At 45.8% G+C, this 23,600-nt stretch overlaps 1 protein-coding gene across 1 annotated transcript in view; it reads right to left on the reverse strand.

Annotated features, from left to right (window-relative positions):
* The window catches only part of UBE2R2 (ubiquitin conjugating enzyme E2 R2), a 193,046-nt gene that overhangs the window by 104,926 nt on the left and 64,520 nt on the right, over positions 1-23,600 (reverse strand). The window contains exon 2 of the mRNA XM_069626861.1: positions 7,768-7,854. Coding sequence (XP_069482962.1) covers positions 7,768-7,854 — 87 coding nt within the window. The remainder of the gene's footprint in view (positions 1-7,767; positions 7,855-23,600) is intronic.

The raw sequence follows: 23,600 nt of genomic DNA on the forward strand, positions 1-23,600 counted from the left end.
AAACAAATAAACCCGACAGTTTTTAAGACTGGCACAAGGGAGATTCTGGGGCACTCTGACCTCCACACGCACACATTTCATTCCCTCCCTCTCGCGCCATCAGGCTCCAAGGTTTCCACCCTTGTTCACCCTTTGGAAATTTGTAAACCTGAGGGGGTAGATGTGTGTCGAGAGGGTGTCTGATCCTTGTGTTGCATTGTCCCTTTGAGTATCTACAGGGGAGGAGGAACCAGCAACCTAAGAGACAGCGGGCTGGAGTGGCAAAGGCATTGAGGATTTGGACTGTTTCGGCATCTGTCTTTCGAAGGGTAGCAGGTACAGGTTCAAGTTTTCATTTATAGCATAGACTTGGGGGACTTTCGAGGCATGTTTTTGCGCGAAAGGAGGGCCTTTTTATGCGCGGTGCCCGAAACTGCTTTTAGTGCCAGTTCAGGTGGCCTGTCATGAGACGAAAGCTTGCGCGATGGCCCAGAAGACAGGGAAGGTTAAAAGGTCTTCTGCACAGACACCACGTGGGCTTAGACCGTTGATGACTGCCAACAGTCGGCCATAGGTTGTGTATTCAGCGTGGTTGGTGTGGTTTTTTGCAGAGACTACACCCTGCGGCCCGAACACAGAGCCACAGTCCTGGTTAGTGGAGTCGGGGGGGCCTGCCCCTGGGGTTCTGACAAACCTCTGTCTTCAGCATCACTCTGGACACCGATACAGACCTGTGAAGGCTGCAGTGTCTGGTTGTCGAGTCAGGCGTGGTCAATTGAACTGTCCGCCGAGGGTCAAGAAGTAATGATACAGTAGCAACAGGCAGACGCTAAAGGATAGAAGAGAAAGCCTACGAATAAACATTTAGTTAGCCAAAGGCATCTGAATGGAAATCCGCAACTTGCAACCAACCACAATGGCTGAAATAAATAAATAATGAGGGACCTCGACGCATGAAGGGACATGGGTACAGTAGACGTCACTAGGGATAGTATTACTAATGCACCCAGTCGACATCCTTTTTCAAGTTTCAAAAACAAATCATGTAATACTCCGCGACTAACACTAGGTGTCGGTGTATGCAGAGCATGTTACGCTCACCTGGCTCCCACAGGGGTGTCGGTCGGACCCGGACTGCTGCGGCCTCCACCCACGTGATGCGTAGTGAAGCAATGACTGACTGGATCTGCCCTCCTAACCCGTAGAAATATTCTCCTACAAGTGGAGAGATGGATTTAGCCACTTGTGGATTCAAGTGATAGCCCCCACACTGTCCTCCCCACTAATCACTTCTGAAGTGCCCTCTCAGCAATCTCACCTCATTCTTGAAGGATGAGCCCTCCATCCTGCGAATCACGCAGGGGCGCGTTGATGACCAGTTACTTCACTGGCATAAGATATTGGAAGAGTTGTAGACGAATCCTGACTCCAAAAGGTCCTGGCGAAGAGCCGTAAGTAAATAGTTCATAAGAGTCCAAAATGTCTGGAATTCACTCCTGTCTAATTCCTCTTTTATCTTGCAGCTTTGACCCAATAAGAAGATTGACAGCTGAAAGCGCTCCGTTAAAAGTCTGCGTTACCCAACACTGTCCGGTAAATAATGCCAAGGGTTAAACTTGCTGCTTTTTCATTTTACAGGTGCGGCATAAGAAGATGTGGCATGCTGATGAATTATACCTCCGGCGGTAAAATCAGGTAAGCATATGGCCGCTAAAGAGATTGTCTCTGTTCTCTCTGCTCACCTTGTTTCTGGTCCCCCTTAGGTGCCGGGATTCGGCGATGTAAAGATGGAGACAGCGTCGGATCGAAGAGATGCTGCGTGGAACAGTCTATGGTTTCGATGCACATCTTAGATCAAACGTCTTGCAAAGGTAGAGTTTGCAGAAATTCACTTGTAGGGCCACAAGCTGTTAAGCCGGTGAGAGAATTAAAAAAAAAAAAAAAAAACAAGGTAAGCCAATGCAATTTCCAACTGAGAAGAGCATGGCTAAAGACAATGAGTTAAGTAACTCAAGCCTAAACAGTAACTCTGGTTTGAAGAGCGGTCCAGCTGGATTCTGTCTTGCTATAGCGGTGCAGAGCCATGTTCCTGAGCCTCAGTCGTGGGGACAAGGGGAAGGATGTATGGAGGGCTCCTGGGGCGGTACTCGGCAGCTATGGGCTCTTTTCGGTTCAGCAGCACTTTGCGGGTTCAGCGCTTGGCGAACAGCACCATTGCGGAGGTTGGATACCGGTTTGCCTCTTTGCTCCCTCAGTCCTGCACTCGGCTGAGGGGACTGATCTAGAGGTCCTACTTCGGATGGTCCTTCAGAGTCTCCTGGAGATTCTAGCCAGATTCATTCTGCGTCAGACGTTGCACTGGACTACGGACACTACCTCCTAGCATCAGGCTCTTACAGCAACTTAAAAGCGCAGCCAGTCAGGGATGGTGGTTCAGTGTAGTACGTTTCAGGGTTAGTTGGTCCCACTAACCCAAGGGGGAGAAGTCACCCTTCCAGAGCTTCTCTGTAGAGGTGAAAAGGGAGTTCAGCATGGCAACAGGGCTTCACCGGGCGATTCAAAGGTCCAGGAGGTTGCAGCAAGCTTTGTTCACAGCGTTTCTCCCAGTGGTCGACACTGCACCTAGTGCCAAAAGCCTCAACTTTGAGGATTTTTTCACTCGTGTACAGCAGAGGCCATCAATCACACAGCTGGGTAGCTGTCATGAAAGGACAGCCAGCCTTCCCGAACTAGCTGCATTCATGCATAGAGAGTTTCGGGACTCACCCGCACATCCTGTCCTTCCAGACACTGGAGCCAGAGGCGGGCTTCAGGGCTGAAGCCTGCCAAAGGCAAGACAAACAAAAGGCTCAAGCCTGTTTCAACACAGAGCAAAACCCAAGGCAGCCCTCACAAACAGAAAATGTGAAAGAAAAGACAGGGGCCATTTTGACAAAATGGTCACCCATGGGTGCTATACGGCAGCTGAGGGTTCAGTCTGCAGTCGGAGAGAACAATGGTAGGAATAAGTAAACCACTGCCGCCAGCCATTTAAAGTAGCGAGGGTAACAAACATGTTACATGGGAGAGTAGGATAAGGGGCTACTAGGTAACCCCTGCAACACCCCAAGATGGTCTGTGCTGGTCCTATAAAGAGAAAAGATATGTAAAGTCAATTTCTTCCCACGAATAGTAAAGGTAGTTAAACCTTGTGCGAAATCTAAAAGTATCTCTCTGTGACACTGCACTTAAAGTGTTGTGCGTTGCCATACAAAATGATATGATAGATTCCTATGGAGTTTGTCAGACTCTGAAACAGTTCAAACACAAAATCCAAATCAGGTAAACACATGATCTGATATATCATAGGTTATTTATAACGTGCATAATACCCAGAGGTTTCTAAGCGCGGACCTGGGGATCGAACCTGTGTTGCTCCGTGTCGTCTTGCTTCCAAGGTATCCTCCCTTTAGTGAGAAAAAGGTCTCTCACTCCAGGGTTAAAATAAAGTCCAAAGTCCAGCAAAAGAACTGAGGGTCTCTAAGGTGGAAGGGAATTTGCACCCCCTCTGTGGGTACCTGAAGGCGTAGTTTAGGCGTTTTGCGTGATCTGCTGCTGCGAAAAAAAGGTCCATTGGCGTTTGTCACCATGGTGCAAAAATGTGTTGAACACAAACTTACTTCAACTTCCACTCGTGCTAGATTGATCCTGTTCTGATTAAGATGCCAGCCAGAGAGTTGTGCTCCCCTGGAACATGTTGAGCCTTGAGGTGTATTGACCTCTGAAAACACCACTTCAAAGTTGCTCCAAAACATGTGCGACAACTATAGGAGTCTATCCAGTGCTAGTCAAATAAAACAGAGCATGTTCGTTGCAATCAGAACGCTCCCACTCCCTTTAGATGCATTTGAAAAGCGCTTGGAGTCATGCGGGTAACTAGAAGTTCCATTAAGCTTCTATGTGCCGATTCTTTAGTGAAAACAGGGCATGTTCCTTGAACCGTGAGGTGTAGGCCATTGTGAGGATTAGGTGATGTTGCGGGTTGACAAAATGTTTCCTTTTGAACAAGTTTTGAAGAAGATTCTGTACGCAGGTCGTTGAAGAGCAAGCCATGCACTTGTCCTTAGTAGTGCTGTTGTGCGAGGTGCCATATACCAGTGCCTAATTTAGATGACTGGCTGGTTCCCAAGGTGTGCAATCTGCGTGTACTCCCTGCTTACCACTTCACCTAGCCATCCGTTGCCACTGTACCTGCCTTCTGTGCTATGGCTTGCCTTATCCGCGCTTCTATCAGTCCACGAGGCCCATTTCCCCCTTTCTCAGCGCACAACTGTTAATGCAGCATGGATTGGGCTTGGACTTCCTACCAGGAGCGGCTCAGCCCGTGTTGTGTGCAGAGAGCGCACTAATATCTTCAGGCCCTCATGGTCGCCTGTCGTAGCGCTACGCACCCCTGTAGGCACTCCACTTCCAGGCAAAATAGCAATGTACAGCCATCTTGGGGTACACAATATCCAGGTAAATTATGCCCTTATCAGCCAGATTGGTTCTGTATCTTACAGCAGCTTCCAGCTCACCAATATCAGCAAGTCACTGCCTCACCACTAGGCATTCACGTGGTTCTCGGCCTCTATTATGGCTACAGTATGCCATACTTCATGTTCCCAATATGCTGGGCAAGCAGGCTAATGTCTCCTTCGTAAGGACATACGCTGTCCTGCTGCTCTTACTATTTGGGGTGCTTGCCGTGGTGAACCTTCCCTCGCTGCAATTTCAGGAGGCACCCGTCACCCTTGCTCAGCTCCTCCTCAGTCGTCTAGACAAAGGGTCTCTGTACACGGCGGGGGCTCTTCGTATCCCGGGCTCCCTCAGTATTGGATGTAGGTCAGCTTACTTGTTGCCAGAGGTCCATTCGCCTCCTTATCCACCAGAGGTCTGTCAACTCCCCGACCGCCCACTAATGTGCGATGGGCTTGTTCCTGCTGCTACTAGTTAACTGGTCATCCCATTGTAACTCTGGGCATGCAATGGGCTTCCCATGTCATCACGAACCTGGGCACACTTGTGTACGTTCGCTTTCCTTGACTCTGTTCCACGCTGCCTGTGCGCGGTCTTCGCAGTGACAATGCATCTCCCTGATGTGTACTTCTGTTAAGAGCAGCTGATTGCAGGCAATTCCTCTGCTCCGGATGTGATGCGTGCTCTCCTCAGGGAAATCCGTTGCACGTGACGTTCGGGGGCCCCCACAAAGCCAGTTCAGTGCTCTGCTACTTTCCTTTGTCTGGTTGCATCCGCCATTTTGCTGCTAGCTCCGTGATGTCACGTTAATACCCAACGGCTCCATAACTTCGCTTCGGTCGATTCAATCTAATTCCGGTGGCACACATTATGTGCACCCTGCTTTCCGATCTCCATGGGCGCGCTTGCATATAGTTCCAATTGTTTCGATCTCTACGTGCTTCAGGATCAGTTGCCGACATGCAGTAGCTCACAAGAAGAGCAGCCTATTCCATGGCTGCCAAGCCACGCCCCCTCCTTGATCATTCCTCCGCTTTTGACACGGTCAACCATGCCATCCGGATCAATAGCCAAGAACCTGGGCATCACAGATCAGGCCCTGGCTCGGTTGACCTCCTTCCTCCTGGACCGACCCTCCTAGGTCCAGCTTGGGTCCTTTCTCTCCACATGTGGTGTTCCTCCGGGATCCAACCTCTCACCCTGGCTCTTCAATGTCTACTTGGCCCCTTTGGCTCACCTCATCTCTACCTTCTCCAACTTTCAGTGCTAGGCTGATGCCTCTACTCTCCTTCAAGCGACACCTCAGCCTCCTCTCTCGCTCATTCTTGACTGGCTTTCTGTGATCCAGGAGTGGTGCGCCTCCAACCATCTCTGCCTTAAAGCCAGTAAGACCGAGATCCTTCTCATTGGGACCCCTGCTCCTGTTTTCACACTGTCTGACCTCCATGGGCACTCTTCCTTCAGCTTCCTGTGAGGATAGAAACCATGGTGACATCTTCGACTCCTCTCGCCTTACCTCCTCCCATCTCAGACCTTGCCAAGATCTCAATCTCTTGCGATTTCTCTCGCACAAGTACCCCAACGACCAGTAGCTCCTGCACTGCCTCCAGGCCTACCACGCACTTAGGGGCTGTATCTGGAACCAGACAGTCCCCTGCCTCCATGCTCAAACCCAGAGCTGCGCTGCCCCGATTGCACCCCTCCCCTCGGCACTTCCCCTCTCCCCCCCTGCACTTGTGCATATCGCACTTGCACAATCTGAATGACAAGCCTAGTAGAATGGTCTTCCCTCCCTGGTCATGCCTAGAAACACTTGTGTACAAGCACGTTACAAATGACATATTGGTATAAATGTATGTGTTATGTTGATCTTTTAATGCACACCAATTGTTTTTTGGAGTTTTTGGCACGTTTCATCAGTGAAATGGAGAGCGGTTTTCAGAAATAACATTGTTATGGTAAGGGGTTAATATTCGCTCTCCAGTCTTCTTACAACTATACTTCTTGGAGATTATAAAAATGTGCCTAGTGACATATCCAAAAAGGTTTCTGCACACTTAATGGAGCATCAGCTATGCAACTGGATTAGAGCTCGGTGCAGTCCAAACACAGGGAAGTACCTCAAGTCACTATCACAAACCAGGTCAAATGGAACTGCAGCAAAAACAAGAAAACCCTTGGACGAAGTACAATTTGCTTATTTAACAGACAATCAAACTGGCCATGGAGGCATTGTGAGCCTGTTTGCCCTGGAAAGAAGCTTGCCAACATCATCATGGGATTCAGAGAATTCTGGCCACTCCTCTTTGGGTTTGTCATTTACTACGTTCAGCAAGGATAGCTACTTACTCACCTCTAAATTTAAACCAAAAATTGAGAGCCTCTCCTCTCTCCATTTTCTAAATCACATGGTTGCAGCCATTGAAACTTGTGTTGGTGGACTACGACATTCAGGTTTCGTCCCGGCTCTCCCTAGGCGAGATGCAGCATGGACTTGAGATCATTCACAAAAGCAATTTTCTGGCAACAGTGGTACATACACCAAGGCCGACAGCAGTTATGACCATACATGAAAGTTGAATGTGGATGTTGCTATTGGAGGCAATTACTAGCTTAATGCTTAATGCTTAGGGGTAGGACCCCATCACTGTAGGCTGCATCGAATAACAGTTTACAAAATCAGCCACAAACCAGGATGGCAGTCTGCTTTCTGTGCAACGAGACTGCCAGGGAACTTGGGGCTTAAGAAGGCCCCAAGTGTCAACGAGTAACATTCAGGCTTTGTATCCCTTATGTCGCATTGGGAGCGGAAAATATTTGGTAAACCAGTCTGGGGGAGGAGCCAACACACAAGCCTTAGACAAAAGCTACAGACAATCTCTAAAATCCATGTTATGCTGCATCTGAATAATGACTGGTAAGGATTTCTATAGAGGCTATGAAGAGGATTGATCTAATTGATCAACAGCATCCTATGCTAGGCGTAATGGCAAGCTCTTCTGCATCAGTGATTATCGACTTTAGGGTGCAGTAATAATGACCAACAGCGAAAGGATTTGTTATAAGCTTGCATACAATAAAGTATTAAAGCCATAACATGTTTGAGTTTGTAAATTACATAAACAAAATCTGTATTGAGATTTTAAAAAGAAATTGCAAATTACACTATGTTGATAATTGAAACCTTTGAAGGAAAAAATAAAACATTAAAAAGGGATTGATCAAGTTTCACTGAACGAAAAACATTCTAAAGATAACCATATTTCACTTCAAATGCATGTCATGGCTTACCTCGTAGATGTTGGGATGCCACATTTTCGTCAGAAACCTGAATGTTGGAGGAGAGTAAGGGTAGTCCATAGGAAATTTAATATGAGCCTGCAACAACAAAATGGTTAAACTGTGGTCAATAGTCTGTCACGATTTTATGGTATTTTAAACCAATTATTTGGGACAAATAACAGTGGAGACTTAGACAATTCCACCAGTTTATGTGGCATACTTCAAAGTTAAGCCAAAGTTAATTCCATTACAAATAATGAACGCACAAAAGTAAACAACTAGTTGAATTTCAATTAGTAAGCAATGTGCACGCTTTCAATGAAATGATCTTTTCTGAATGGGTCCACAGGGGTGGACATCACGTTGAATGTATTTCATAAAAGATTGCACACCCACTACTCCACCCTGCCATTAATTCTAACTATGCATGGCAGGTTAATAGAGACTACGTCATAAAGAAACATGAACTCACCGACATTGGTAGCAAATAGTGCATGCAGGGCACACCAAATGTTCCCATCCTGAACTCATGGGATCCCAAATTAATCAGACTTAATTCATTAACCACTTATCTCAATCACCTGCTGAGGCTGTTGGGCATTACTACTGGTTCTCTAAAATGTCAACAGTTTTAGCGCCAAGAAAGCAGTCTCTCCTCTCCAGTGTTCAACCAGGGCTTCTAGTTCAAGGAATAGTCTTCAAGAAAAATGGTCTACTTCGTCTAAAAAAGGTAGGTTTATATTTTTTACAATGTCAGTTGCATCACGCATTCACTGCATGCGGACACTCTAGCTTTAACCTATACATTACTTGTCACGTACTCAAATGGTAAATATACCTAAACTCCTAATTGGGCAACTTTTTTGAAAAACTGATATTGTTAGGGAGGATTCTCCATTATCCTTTAGTGGGGGATATGAAACCATCTAAACTAATGGCTAAACCAGGCCCCCCAACCAAATGATAGACCATACTTCCCTAAAATAGCAGAGACAGTAGTTTGGTTTAACTCAAGAGATGGAGTAAGGAGGCTGATAGAGGTATATTTAAACTCCAGCATAAAGAAAAAAAACAGTATATACACTTAAGTTGCACATCTATTAGGTCAAATAATTACTTTGAGTAGACGCACAGTAAAAGCACGTTCATGTATAAAAACAGTAATGGTATACGAATGACATCCCTACCCACTCCAAATACTAAATGCAAGCCCAACACATGGTGGGAACCACTTCTATCTAAAGTGGGAAGAAGAAAGTACTGCTGGACAATAAAAACCTACATTACTGTAGTTTATCAGAACCCAAAATGTAACACAGAAAACAGTCAAACCCCTATAAGTCCAGTACACAGTAGCAAATCATACAAATGGATACCAAATACAACAGAAACCAAAGCCAGTGAGCCACCACGTTAGGTTTACATTAGACTCAGTGGATATGTAATGTCTTAAAATACGAAAAAAATGATACAGTAATAAGCAAGAGCAAACACTGGAGGGTATTGCCAACACTTTTAAATACAGATCAAATAAGGAGTTAATTCTCAAATGTAAGTTAGCCTAAAACTCCAAGAACCCAAGGGGGACCCAGGAAAAAAAGCCCATGTACAGGTGGGTGCCTTCAAGTAACATTAAAAGTTTGTGGCAACTTCAAAAGTTCTTCATAGGAATAGATGGGACGAATTATGTAGGCACAGATGGAGTTCAGGGGAAAGTCAGGTAAGAGCTCAATTACACAAGTGCACAGAAGGCAGCAGCCTGCACCAATACGCAAGTTCCAGGCTGAGGTTCGAAACCCAGAAGCCCCAGGAAGAAAGTAGCACAGCAAGAATCATGCCTATAGAAGTATAAAGACGTGGTAGAAGGGGACCTGCAGAAACCGATGGGGACCTTGGAAGATTAAAAATCCACTATGGCAGCTCCTAGATGTAAACACGTGTTGCCAGTGCCAGAAAACTGTTCAGGAACAGTGAAACAATACAGTGAGTGAAACATCTTTAGGATCTGAGACTTGAACCCATGGACCAATAACGACCAAAATAAGAACAATCTGCCTTCTCAGCCTACCAGCCAGGAGTAAAAACAGCAGTGACGACTCCAGGAAGTCGGAAGGCCTCAACAAGCTAGATGGGGCAAAGGGGGGCAGCCGGCTTGAAACTAGAAGCGATCCAAGATGTCCCAGACAGCCAGCATAGTTAAGGTATTGGTGTTCTACCACCCTTTTGGGGGATTGCAGCTTCCAACCCCTGACTAAATTAAGTGAGACGCACACCTCTTATAGGATTAGTAAAGGAACTCAGAGCGTGCATCTTGATACTTAATAAATGAAGGGTGTAGGGGAGAAATTGCAGCTCTGGCACGTTAACCACTACTGTGTTATCAAGAGAAAAGTAAAGTAGTGTCCTAATTGACGGACACCCCCTCCCCTGAACACCGCTGGTACTGGGACTAGCTCAGTCAAAGCTTGCGACACTAAAGCCTGAATTGGTTTGCAGTAAAATAAAGTTGCATTCACAAATATACAGGTTGTTCAATTGTTACTGACAAGTGTTGTTTGATGCTTTATTAATACAAAATAAAGTGGTCATTTTAAACAATAAGCACAAGTAAATTTGTGAGCTCAATACGTTTCAGGATCATAGTCCATTCATTAGGAGCGACAAGACTTATAAGGTACAGTGATCCTTCATAATTCTTGCTTCATGCACCTACGTAGAGTTAAGTTGAAAACTAACTTAGTATTGGTATACTTCAATAGAAACATGTAGATATATGTATATGGTAATACATACAAGAGTTTTAGCTAACATAGAAAATTCACCTTAGTGCCTGACTAGGCACAAGAACAAGTTACTTACCAACTGCTAACGTTCTTTCGACTGGATGTTCCTCCAACATATTCCTCATGACATATAATGTCCACAGCTATGCTGCTTTGGAATTTTTTGGCAGACGCGCCCTGTGTCGAGTCGATGTCCCTCGAAGGCTTCTGTCGGGGATGACGTCATCAGATGATACAAGTAGCAGGCACAGCGCCCGTAGCCTCAGTTCATGCCCCCCCTCACGTGTGGCACACATCCCCATAATACGACCTCAACTGCACAGCCTTGTTGGAACGAAAGCTGTAATGGCATTGGAAATTCTGGAGAGGGGTAGGCTGGGAGGGTGATGAGGAATACGTTGGAGGAACAGCCAGTCAAGAGAACGTTACCAGTTGGTAAGTAACTTGTTCTTTGAAAGGATTTGTGTCCTCCAATGTATTCCTCATCTAGGACACACTCCGAAAGCAGTATCCATGAGTGGAGGAGTGAGAAGAATTTAGACATACACAATTAAACAGCAGAATACAGCACTGACTTACCAAAAGCAGCATGGTAAGTATCCAGGGAATAATGCTTAAACGTGTGTATGGAAGACCATGTTGCAGCATCACAGATGTTCTTTTTGTTACACCCTTCTGCAGGGCTGTTGATGTAGCCATGCCTCTGGTGGAATGAGCCGCAAGCCCTCAGGAGGGCCCTTGTCAGTCAGTCAGATGGTGAGGATGAAGGAAGGTCTGTTTAGCCCAATCAGTGTCCAGATTACCCCCACAAAAAGCTGGTTGGCCACTCTGATTTGCGACATTCTAAAAAAGATAAAAGCTCAAAGCACTCCTAGGATCCAACCTATGGAGTCTCTCCTCGTCGATAGAAGGCGGGGAGCACCACCTTCTGACAATTGAAATTCTGACACAACCTTGGTAGGAAGGATTGGCGTACACTCAATACAACCCTGTTCTTGTGGAACAAAGTAAAATATGGCTTAGAAGAAAGTGCCTGCAACTCGCTCACTCTTCAAGCGGAGGTAACTGCAACCAAGATAACAGTCTTAAATGTCAACAATCTTAACGGACAAGAGTGCAAAGGTTCAAACGGAGCACCCTTCAGAAACTTTAAGACCAAATTAAGGTCCCAGACTGACACCTAAAAGGCGACGGCAGGAACACATTTGTGAGCCCTTTCACAAACAGATCAGTGGAATCTTAAAATAGGAGCATTGCTCGGACAGCGCTCGAAGAAAGAAGATTTAATGATTCCCACCGGACGACCCCTGTGGGCCAAAGAAAGTAAGGAGAGAACCTCTGTAATGGAGCACTGAAAAGGATCAACATTCTTTCCTCTGCACCAGTAGCAAACCTTACGCCAACAGTAAAGGGACTTTGCTGCTGGCTGCCTTGCCGATCACGTCATCCTGGAGGTCAGAATCCTTATATCTCAAACGCTTAAACAATGCGTGAAGGTTGAGAGTCTTGACCTCTGGGTGTAGAACCAGACCTTCCTCTCGCCCGAGAAAATCCTCTCTTTGGGGAAGATGTATTGGAGGACAGATTGACATGTCTAGACATGCAACACGCTCTCCTGGCCCAATCCAGAGCAATGAGGATCCTGAACAGTCGTACCCTCCTGAGAACTTGAGGCATGACGGGGATCGGAGGAAACACTTACAGAAGCGGGAATCACCAATCCACGAGAAACGCGTCTCCTAGAGCTCCTCCCAGAGGAAATGCCCTCAAGCAGTAACTTTCGCACTTCCGGTTGGCACCGGACGCAAACAAGTCCACTGCAGGGTTTCCCAAAGGGCGAAGATCTCCTGAAGGACTTCCTGAGCTAGTTCCCACTCGTGGGAGACTGCGCCCTGCCTGCTTCAAGTATCTCAAGTTCAAGATGAGTCTCAGTCCTCCGTCCTTCTTGGGAAGCAAAAATATGGGGGAATACCAACCTTGGTTCCTCTCGCCACAGGCACCGGTTCGATAGTGCCCTTCGACAGCAGGGTTAAAATCTCCTGCACAAGGAGCAGATCCAGAACCCTCAAAGATTGCTTCCCCGGTGGATTGTCATGAGGTCGTCGTAGAAAAGTAAGGCAGTAGCCGTGGCTTGCCACTCTTCTACATGTTAAGACAGCCTGCCCCGTACCTGTGAACAATGATTGAAGACCTCAGAGCAGTTTTCAAGCAGCTGCGACAGAACCCGATGGCAAAGAGGCTGCTGCTTGAGTGGTTTTGGCACCTCTACCTCATCCACCACAAGGAAAATCATGTTAGCCCCTCCGACTGGCCATCCCTCTCTCCCTTCCAAATGGGGAGTAGTAGCGAAAGGCACCCCCACCTCCTCCATTGCTGTCCCCTAGGACGAAACGGCTGATGTTGTCAAACAGCTGTGCCCAAACAGATTTGGCTGCTGCGTTGGAGGTCTGCAACCTCATGGCTCTTGTCAGCCTTTCTGCCAAACAAAGGCGACCCAACAAAAGGCACATTGAGAAGATGAGCCTGCACATCTGGTGCAAACCCGGACTTCCACAACCACGCAAACCTGTGCATCACAGTGCTCGTAGTCATGGACCTGCTGACACCATCCGCAGTGCCCAATCCAGACTGAAGGGATTCACACATGGCATCCTTCACAATAGGCAGAAAACCATCCCTTTCTTTCCCTTAAAGAACATGCTCAGCTGCTAAAGAGATGCAATTCCACAGTGTGTGCAAAAACTTTGCTAAGGCACAGGTGGAGTTGACCGATGTCAACGCCATACTCCCACCAGAAAATAACTTGCCTGCCTGCCCATCCATCCATCCGCCCGCCCGCCCGCTTATTATCATCAGGAGGGATGGTAGGGTACGCTGCCTGCTTCGAGGTGGCTGTAGCCACCAAACTCTACAGAGTGGGGTGTGTGGACACGAAGCTGGGTCACTACAGGATGGGTGGTATTTCTTTGTTAACGTGTTCATCGCCGGAATACTCTCCCGGGTTTTCCAAGTAGCAGCCACCCTCTTTTGCAACGCCACATGAAATGGCAACACATGGTCAGTGGAAAGACCCTGAGCCAAGATGTCGGTAAGATCATCTTGCTCAAACTGCACAAGAGGCCTGGACCAGCCCATTAATGGGAAGTCATTCCAGATCCACAACCAAGGAGTGTACCTTCACTGCCATAAACCCAAAGGGGAGGTTAGAAGATCTAGATGTAACACCCAAAGTACTTTTTAGAGCAATTTAGCAGGCCACCTGATTGTCTCCCCCATCTTGTTCTGCTGGTCTGGTTGATCAAAGCCCTCATAACCAGACAGATTTTCCACCATCCATGATTCTTGCAAAAATATACAATTACTCTCCAGAAAGCGAACCCCATTTTACAGGGGTGCACCCCTAAAATACAGGGGACCCATAAGCACCATAAACCATAGTAAATGCACCCCTCTAGAGAATCAAAAGTCATGAAGCTGTCTTGCAGGTGATGACAAGACTTTAATCTTTACAGATCATGAGGAATGGGGAAATGGCAGAGAACTCTGCCATTTGAGGCCAGCATTCTGTCGTCGTCGCTGGATCCCTCCAAGGTCCTCTGGATACTTAGCTGTGCCTGGGGCATAAATACCCTTCACTTGGTCACTGGATACCAGCAGAGCTTCTCCAAACTTGTTCTTCTTGCCATACAAGGGATGTTACAGAGGCTCCAGTGTTGCATGGTCATGTTCCATTTGGGACAATCTACATAACAGTATGCTGAATATGCAAGAATATTTTGTCGCTCTTGTTTAGCATAATTTACTAGGTTATAAACATTCATACATAAACACATCTTCCCCGCCATTCTCTCAGCGCTTACTCCATAAAATTACATTTGATGTGGTCCAATAATTCCTACAGAAAAACACCTTTCTACTACTATGTTGTGCTGAATCCTTTTTTCCCCACAGTATTCTGTCGTGCTTTTAATCATTTTCTAGTCCCCATTGGCCTGTGGTTGACAGGACCAGTTGGACAACCATGTTCTCTGTTCAAGCCTTTAGACTCAGTGATGCAACACTGCACACAAGCTCTGCAATCTATTCTTAGCGCAAGCACATTCCTCTTTGGCAGATAACCTGCTTTTTACCGTGTGCTTTGACATTTGATTTTAAACTACACAGAACAACATCAATACATGTTTTTCAACTAATTTATTTGTACATTATATTTTAAAATGTTACCAACGTATATTTAGTGACTGACCATACCTGTGTGTGATTATTTTGCATGAAAATAAGTTCTGTTCTATAGTGCTTAGAAGTCTTGACTAATTGTAAAACGCGTGGGGGGTGCAGGGAGGGCTAGCCAAAGCCGCTTGCTCCTCCCCAACAATCGTCATGGCTTCCGGCTTAGTTAGCAAATGGGCATTCCCCCTCGTATTCCAGGAGAGGAATTTCAGATTCATATCCTCCTGAATCAACCCATCAACGTCCACACCAACCATAGCAGGCTCAGTTCCATAATGCTGCTTTAACCTGGGACCAGTCTTAGTTTTGCCTTCTAAAGCCTTTATAATGCCTCACTTGCATCAGACCTGATCAGTCTGGTTGGAAAACTAACTTGAGTTCCCACCGTAGTTATTACAACTTATGGGAATTTGGTTTCCCTCCAAAATATGTTTTATGTGTTTATGGTTAAAACAAACCTTTACATAATATGATTACATAGAAAACCAAAATCATTCACAATCAAATAAAATATCAGATCTGCATTTTCAACTTAAGATTTTTCTTCATAAAATACATAAACATTCAATAATCACTAAAATACATTTTCAACTTCATAATCAAATTATAAAGTACTGGCTAAATTGGCTTCAATAGTTTTCAGTAGCTGTACGAAGGCAAATGTTAATGGGTTATAATTTCCTACAGAAATTGCAAACAGTCCTCAGAGTTTGAATTAACACATTTTAGCAAAATATTTGTCCGAGCTACTCTGAATTGAGGACATTCCAATACGGAGTGCTTAATTGTATCTAAAGGCTCAAATCACATAGCAAATCTACAATTCACCAGCCGTATACTCCTTTCAACTCCTTCCCAATGCATGCAGCGTTCACGCGTACGGAATTGGTTCAGTTTGAAACGCATAATACACATCCGAATATATATGCAAGGAAAAATTCTTATGTAAGTGCATCATGGTGATCTTCTATGAGGAAATTTAGCATATTCAGTATAGGTACTGTAATCCTTAAGCTGTTCCAGAGTGCAAATCCAGTCCTTCTCAAACCAATGCTGGTCTTAAACATAGATCACTGTGGGTTACAGAAAGATCTAGCACGCCTTGCATACGCCTATCAAATAGGTTGAGAGTGTCCACCCTTTTAGACTGAATTACTTCTGGCAGTTCTTGATATAGGGAGTTTGGAGGGTTCAGAATTTTTGCATAAACGCTATAATACCCTACATAACAGAAACAAGGCCAAGCTCATGGCGCACTACACAATCTAAATGTAAGGCACCTTTTAACAAACACCCCTGTGGGGTGTCAAGTGGTTTACTAAGATCAAACAGACACATGTCCAAAGAGTAAAGCATCATGGCTTCAACTTTCATTAACAGAAATTTGCGCAACGGTATTAAAGAAAATTGCCAATATTTAGCAAACATCTGATTTAGCCTGTCTTTCCATAATTTAACAGTTTTTACTCATGTAATAGCCTAGATAAATTATTTCTGACATTTGAGGGATTGCCACTCCACCCAATCCTCCATCTATACATCTTTAGCTTCCTTCCTGCGTGAAGTACAATTATACTAGTCTTCGTTGCATTAGGCGCGAGGTTCTGGGCATGGGCATATAACTCAAATGACTGGAGCTTCGCTTGGAGACACACTGGAGTAGAATCTAGCAGAATGATATTAGCGAATGCGATCCAATGCATTTGCAGAGTTCCCATTCTCACTGCATTCGTTCCCATCCCTTTCCACAACTTATCAAGGTCACATAGGTAGAGATTAAAAAGTATTGCTGCCAAATTGCAACCTTGCTTCAGGCCCATATATGTCCTTATGGGCTCAGTAAGCACACCTTCCCTAGTGACCCTGACTTTATAAGCTGTGAAATTGTGGAGCATAGAAATCCAGAAGATCAGGACCGCAGGGATGCCCAATACCTCAATCTTATATTCATTTTTTTTCATGTATATATTGCCCCCGGCCCTTCACTTCCTTTGGCTCTCCTCAAAATGCTCTGAGATCTCACCAACCCCGAGCTCTGAGGTTTCCTATTCTGATAACAAGGGAATCACATCATGATATATGGCATTTATAACGCGCCTATACACAAGTGTTTCAAGGCGTAATGAGGCAAGGGAGGGGGAAACCGAGGGAAGACAGCCAACGATCCTACTAGGCCAGGTGTCATTCAGATCGCACAAGTGCATGGGAAGGGGGGGGGGGGACAGTGCAGTACATGGGATAAAAGAATAAAATAGTAAAAAGTAAGGCCAGCAGGTGTCAAGTACGGATAGTGGGACTTTAGGGATACAGAAACGGCCCCCCAAGTGCTGAGTTTGCCAGGAAGGCAGTGCAGGTGTGTGACTGGCAGGAGAGGTGACCTGGGCCAGAGATCAGAGGACGGCCAGAAAACCAGTACAGTTTCAGCCAGGTCAGCAGTGGAAGACCTGTAATGCCAGGATTGGGTACATAAGACTTGTAGCCTGCTCTGGGCACTGTTGTTGGTGGGTACTGCCAGCTGGTCCAGTTACTTTGTGGGTGGAAAATATCCACTCATTGCTGGCCATGACAGATGATGGACATGGTAGGGTAGTATAATTTCCTAGCAAATAACTGTTCACTCAAGTCCATTGAGGGGGCAACAACTCTGACCGGATCTCGGCCCATACCAGAGGAATCCAGCTCATATTTTTAGGGTTGGGATTCCCCCTTTTCCAGGACAGAGGAAGTTGTATGGTCCCCAATCATGCCATCTAATTTCACACCACAATGTTCCTCTTAAGGGTCAGTTTGGATCCCCAATCAATCCCTTATGCCTTGTGGGCCCTGCACAAAATATTCTCTCCGGGGTTGTGGTCATTACTTTGAGGTTGGCTGCTTCTAGTCTACCCGACTAGCATCAACTCTCACTTCAGGAGCGACCCCCCTTCATACTTTCTTCCAGGACTGGTGTAATCACCCAAAGCAACCAGTTCTTCTATTGCCACCCTTGACTCTGGTATGGTGAGGTTGCAGAAATATTTACGGGAGGCGGCATTACGTTTGATGTTTTCAACTTTTTTTCTTTTTATATCTTAGCCTTGTACCCTCTTGATTGTATTATGCCACTCTTCTCCCTCAAGAGCTTCATCTGTGGTCAGATCTACGATACCCGGTAAAACCATTACAACCACTCGATCTTCTATTGTTCCGCCACTGGCACAGGAGCCCTCAGTAGCTTTCACAACCTCAATTTCTACATTCACCTTAACCTCGCCCAGCAGGTGTTCAATAAACTGCCGCTGTCAGAGGTACCTCGCCTACAATAAAAGCACTTGGTTCACTGCGGATACACAACTCTTTTCATGGCCTGCCAGTCTTTTATAACTGGTCATTAATTCGGTGTGCGTTCTCACTTCAGACCAAATGTTAGAACCATGTTCGATGTAAAAACTGAGCTGTGTTAAACCGATTCCGTCATCTACTTCCCTGAGGTGAACTGCTGCCTCTTCATATTCATGGTTAGCCTCCGGAATAAGGCCCCTCTATAAGCCAGTTTTATTTGTGTATTCATTGATAAGTCGTTAGCTCCGTAGGTGACCCCCCCAATCGATGAATCACATGTCTGTTGTACAACACCGTGGATTACTTGGTCCGAGTTCATATTTTCAATGTTTTCCAATGCAAGGTCAGCAAACTATGATGCTCGGGTCATGGAGTTCAGTGTTTCTTGGCACCCGTATATCCTCAATCATAGTGTTCTAGCCTGGCAATCCCCCTCAGCGGGATTGATTTTATTTCAGTAATAGTACATGTTTGTTTGCCGAAGAAGTTCTTATTTTTTGCCCAGCAATTATGGAGAAAAGGGTGGATTGCCTTACATTTTCTGGCTGTTACTTTTACCTTTAGGGTATTTTGCTCCCCCCAGTGAGACAACCTGCCAAAACTTGCCAAGCCTAAGGAGATGCCTTCTAATCCAATACAGCTGGGATGGTGACATCTTCCCCTAAATTATGAATCAAAGCCACCACTATAAAATCTTACTGTCAGGAGACGGGGATAAGATTAGGAGAGAAGCAAGGGCACTCAACCTCAAGATTGCAGAGGAGGGTATTAAATACCTGGGAATCACTCTCACACACAAGGTAGACCAACTGTACAGTAAAAACTATCCACAACTACTCACTAGCATTCGAAGAGACATAGGAAGATGGAACCCACTGCTGATTTAATGGTGGGGTAGAATTCAGGCGGTAAAGATGACCATTCTCCCAAGGCTCCTATACCACTTCCAGGCCCTGCCGGTGGGGATTCCCCGCTCATTCTTCAAATCACTCCCGAGGGTAGTCTCAACCTTTGTGTGGAAAGGGAAAACTCCGAGGCTGTCCAGGACGGTCTTAACCTCGTCAACTAGGGAAGGAGGGATGGCACTGCCCCACTTTCAAAAATACTACCAAGCGGCCCAACTGAAGGTGCTTCGGGAATGGCTGGGAGAAGACCCACAACAGCTATGGGCAGCACAAGATAGGGCGGTGGCTAGAACCCCTCTAGTGGAACTACTATGGAAGCAGAAACAGCACAGACACCCCAACATAGGGATCAGCGTAATACTGAGCACGACCTTGGAGGCGTGGGACACCCAAACAAGAAAGGGCGCATTGTCCAACACACTAGGCCCATTCAGACCCATATGGAGGAACCCGCAGTTTCCGCCAGGGCTAGAGCAGGGTACATCAGACATCTGGGAGGAGGCGGGCATAACGAAAATTGGGGAAATGTTTTGCAACAATGAAATTATTCAATACGAATCATGCCTCACACTCACAACAAGAACCACACGGAATAGATATTGTTATGAACAACTTAAACACTGGCTAAAAACTCCCGAAATAGCGAATGCGGCTACGAGAACCCTAACCCCATTTGAGAAATACATCACAACCAACTCTGGGGCAAAGAAATGGATTTCAACACTATATTACTTTATAAACAAACAAAGTGAAGAAATCAAATGGGCATATATGCTCAAATGGGATAGAACGCTGGGAATGGAACACACGAGAAAACAGTGGGAGGACATTTGGGCTCAAATCCCCAAACTGACAAGAGCTGTGCAGATGAGAGAAATGTGGATAAAAATAGTGACTCAGTGGCACTACATGCCTCAGAGACTACATACTATGTTCCCAGGAACATCTAACCTCTGCTGGAGGGAGTGCGGAGAAGTAGGGACATGGAGACACATATGGTGGACCTGCAAAGGAATAGTCCCGTTCTGGGAAGAAGTTAAGGGAGAAATGGGCAAGATACTCCCAAATGTGGGACAACTAGAAGAGAGAGTATGGATGTGTGGCATGAGAGATGACACTACAAGAAGCTACACGAAAGCACAATGGAGATGCTTAGTGGGGCTTCTCATCGCGGCATGGACAACAATTGCCCAAATTTGGAAAAAGAAGGATACACCGCTAATATTTACGTGGCTTCAAAAAGTATGGGCGCAGCTAGCAATGGAAAAAGTCACCCACACAATCCAAGGCACTAAGAACAAATTCACCAAAGAATGGGGTGGGGTCTTGGAACACCTGCAGTCAGACTTTATGGATCAATGGTGCCCCCACAACATAAAGGTCACAGACATATCCAACACAAAGAATCCACGAATAAAGTCACATGGGTCCCTGGGTGGGAGGGGGGGGAGGGAGAGTTGGGGGTGAAATGTTGATAAAGTTTTGTTGTGTTTATGACCAATGAAAATAATAAAGATATGTTTAAAAAAAAAAAAGAATCTTACTGTCGGCCAATTCATATTTGCTCATTGGTCTGTGGGGCCACAGTGGTGTTTTAAGATTGATAGAATCTTTATCATGCGGCGCTGCTTTAATGTTTTTTCCATAGTGAAGTTGTTAATTGAATCTTTAACCTGCTGCGCCACACTGGCGTTTTCTTCCATGGTTAGGTTTTCAATAATGGCCTCTTCATCATTCAGTTGACTCCTAAGGCCTTTTTGCAGCATAATGAGAACAGCTGAAATGGGTGCTGTGGAAACAGCAGCGCATTCAAAAGTTAAAACACTTATTCCGAATGATACAGTGCGAATCAGGGTTTAATATAAAACAATCAGTTGACAGAAGAACTGAGATTAAGGTACCATCTTTTAATATAATAAAAAAAAACTGAGTTATACAAGGAGTGGACACGGAGCAAAGAAGGGGCTTCCCGCAGTCTCCCAGAAACGTGGAAACCACAAGGAAACCATGCACCAGAATTATAGGAAGCAGGCCCTCCAACAGTCTCGGCTTTTACGGACCCAATTGGCCCCTCTGTTATTATGGTCTACTTAAAGCAGCCAAAGTTCAGGTCCCTTTATGTCCAAACTGTAAATAAGTGGATGTGTGTGCAGATATTCACAATAGTAATTCCCAGCCAAAACTACAGGCTTTAAATCGCTGAGATGACTGATATAAGCTGTATCAATTTTCACACGCGAACTTGAACAGAATAGGTAGCAAAGCCAACAGATAGGCAAAGGTAGCTTCATTCTTATGGCAGGGGTACTGTGCAATAGTCTTGGTGTTCTACGAGAGTGTAGGGTGTGCGGAATGAGCATGTGCCTTCAGCTACATTATGAAGGCGCAGTGTGCGAGGGGAGAAAATGGTTACCCTTGTTTACATCCTGGGTTCCATCCATGTACAAAGAGCAGTGTTACATCTCACCTAGATTCAAGAAGGAGTAGGGCCTAAAATGCGGAGCAAGAAGTAATGTGATCACAATTAAGAAAAATCATACATTCACTGTAAGAGGGCCTAAAATGTGTAGCAAGACATTGAGTGATTGGGCTAAATGCAGAATAACCTTTCACAATTAGGGTAATCCTCAAGTATTTATTTTAAAGTGCACCGAATCCTGGGGCATCTGTACACAATTAAGCTAAATGTAGAATACATTTCACAATTCGGCAATAGGAGTAGAGGGGTTTTACTGGAGTACAGTAATAGCTGTACTCCCCGCCCACACCACACTATTGGTTGATGTAGGTTGTCTGCATCAGGCAAACACTGGCAAACACAGAGGCCCTTTGCCTTGTGGCCCTTAGCCAATGGCTGCCTGAGCAGGTTCCCAAATCGCAGGGATGCTGGTTGGGTGTTCCATCAGCAGGCCAATCACCACAGGTCTGGGCGGGGGTTAGGAGGTGATGAAGGCGGGCTGGAGAAAGGCAGGGAAGGGATAGGAATGAAAAATAAACTGAAAGGAAAAAGAATCAGGCGGGGAGCAGCGGAGCATAAAAGACTGGCAGACTGCAAGGGAGCATGGCAATGGAACTGAGGTTGGGTGGCTGCACCGGCCACGTGGGTCTGTGTGGGACTATCCGCACTGGACAGAGCAGGCGCAGGGGAATATTAAAATTAATAAATGTGGTAGGGGACTGAGATAAACATGCCGCGGGAAGGGGGTTTAAATAATTCAATAAAATGCAGCGGGATGGCGGACTAAGATAAACGTCGCCCAGGAGGAGGAAATAAAAAAGAATTCTGCAGGATGGTGGAGTGATATAATGAAATGGCGGCGGGAAGTCAGGATAATTAAACAAATGCAGCTGGGCTGCCGAGAGAATGAGGGAAGGAGACCGAAGGCAGGTGGGGGGGGGGGGGGGGGGGGGAACTGTTCATTTGGGCTTTCCACTATATTCTAAAAGACAACAGGGGCCTATTCCGTAAAGACAGAGCTAAACTGGTGCCTCTGGCAGTCCAGATGCAACAGAAGTTACATTTTTCACATTTACAATGAGTCCACTGAAGATATTACAAGGGCAAAATGAGTCAGACCCAGTTATATGGTCTTGAGATCCTTAATTTCGCATTGGCGACCTCTTTCGACAACCTGGAGAACTATGTATGGAAACAATCGCTATATCTTCCTTTTAGTCTACCAATTGTCTTAATTAGAATGGAGTTGCGTTACAATCTCTCGATTTCATCGTATTACACAAAAGGATGATTGTATTACACAAGATCATGAATCCACCAAAAAAAAGAAAAAAAATGACTGCAATAAGATCTGATGAGTCTGCCTGGCCAACTCTACCACTCGGTCTAGAATGTATACAGTTTGCTTGACAGCACTGGACAACATTGGCTCCAATAGCGAAAAGCTCATTTCTAACCCTAATAAGTTCAAATTAAAAACGTAACACTTGATGTACCTAGAGCAAGGGTGCACAGCTGATTTTGACAGAGGGCAGAAAGCACCCTACATGATGGCTATAGTGGGCCGAAAAGTAGATGTGGGTGGGGCGGTAGGCGTGGCGTGGCAGGAGGCTTTTTCAACCCCTAATTCTTATTAAACACTATGCCCCAAGGCTCCCACCCCTCATGCAAACACTATGCCCCAAGACGCCCACCCCTCATGCAAACACTATGCCCCAAGACACCCACCCCACATGCAAACACTATGCCCCAAGACACCCACCCCACATGCAAACACTATGCCCCATGACACCCACCCCTCATGCAAACACTATGCCCCATGACACCCACCCCTCATGCAAACACTATGCCCCATGACACCCACCCACATGCAAACACTATGCCCCAAGACACCCACCCACATGCAAACACTATGCCCCAAGACACCCACCCCTCAAACACTATGCCCCAAGACACCCACCCCTCAAACACTATGCCCCATGCCACCAAGCATGCACCATGCATGCATGCATACATACATACTCATACAGACCCCAACCCCTGCATACAAACAAGCATACACCATGCACCCATACAGACTCGAACCCCCCACCCCCAACTCACCATACAAACTCAAGCATACACCCATACAGACCAGACTCGAAC

Source organism: Ambystoma mexicanum, chromosome 6p (genome assembly GCF_040938575.1).
Source record: "Ambystoma mexicanum isolate Mex_15411 chromosome 6p, UKY_AmexF1_1, whole genome shotgun sequence".
Classification (NCBI taxonomy): Eukaryota; Metazoa; Chordata; class Amphibia; order Caudata; family Ambystomatidae; genus Ambystoma; species Ambystoma mexicanum.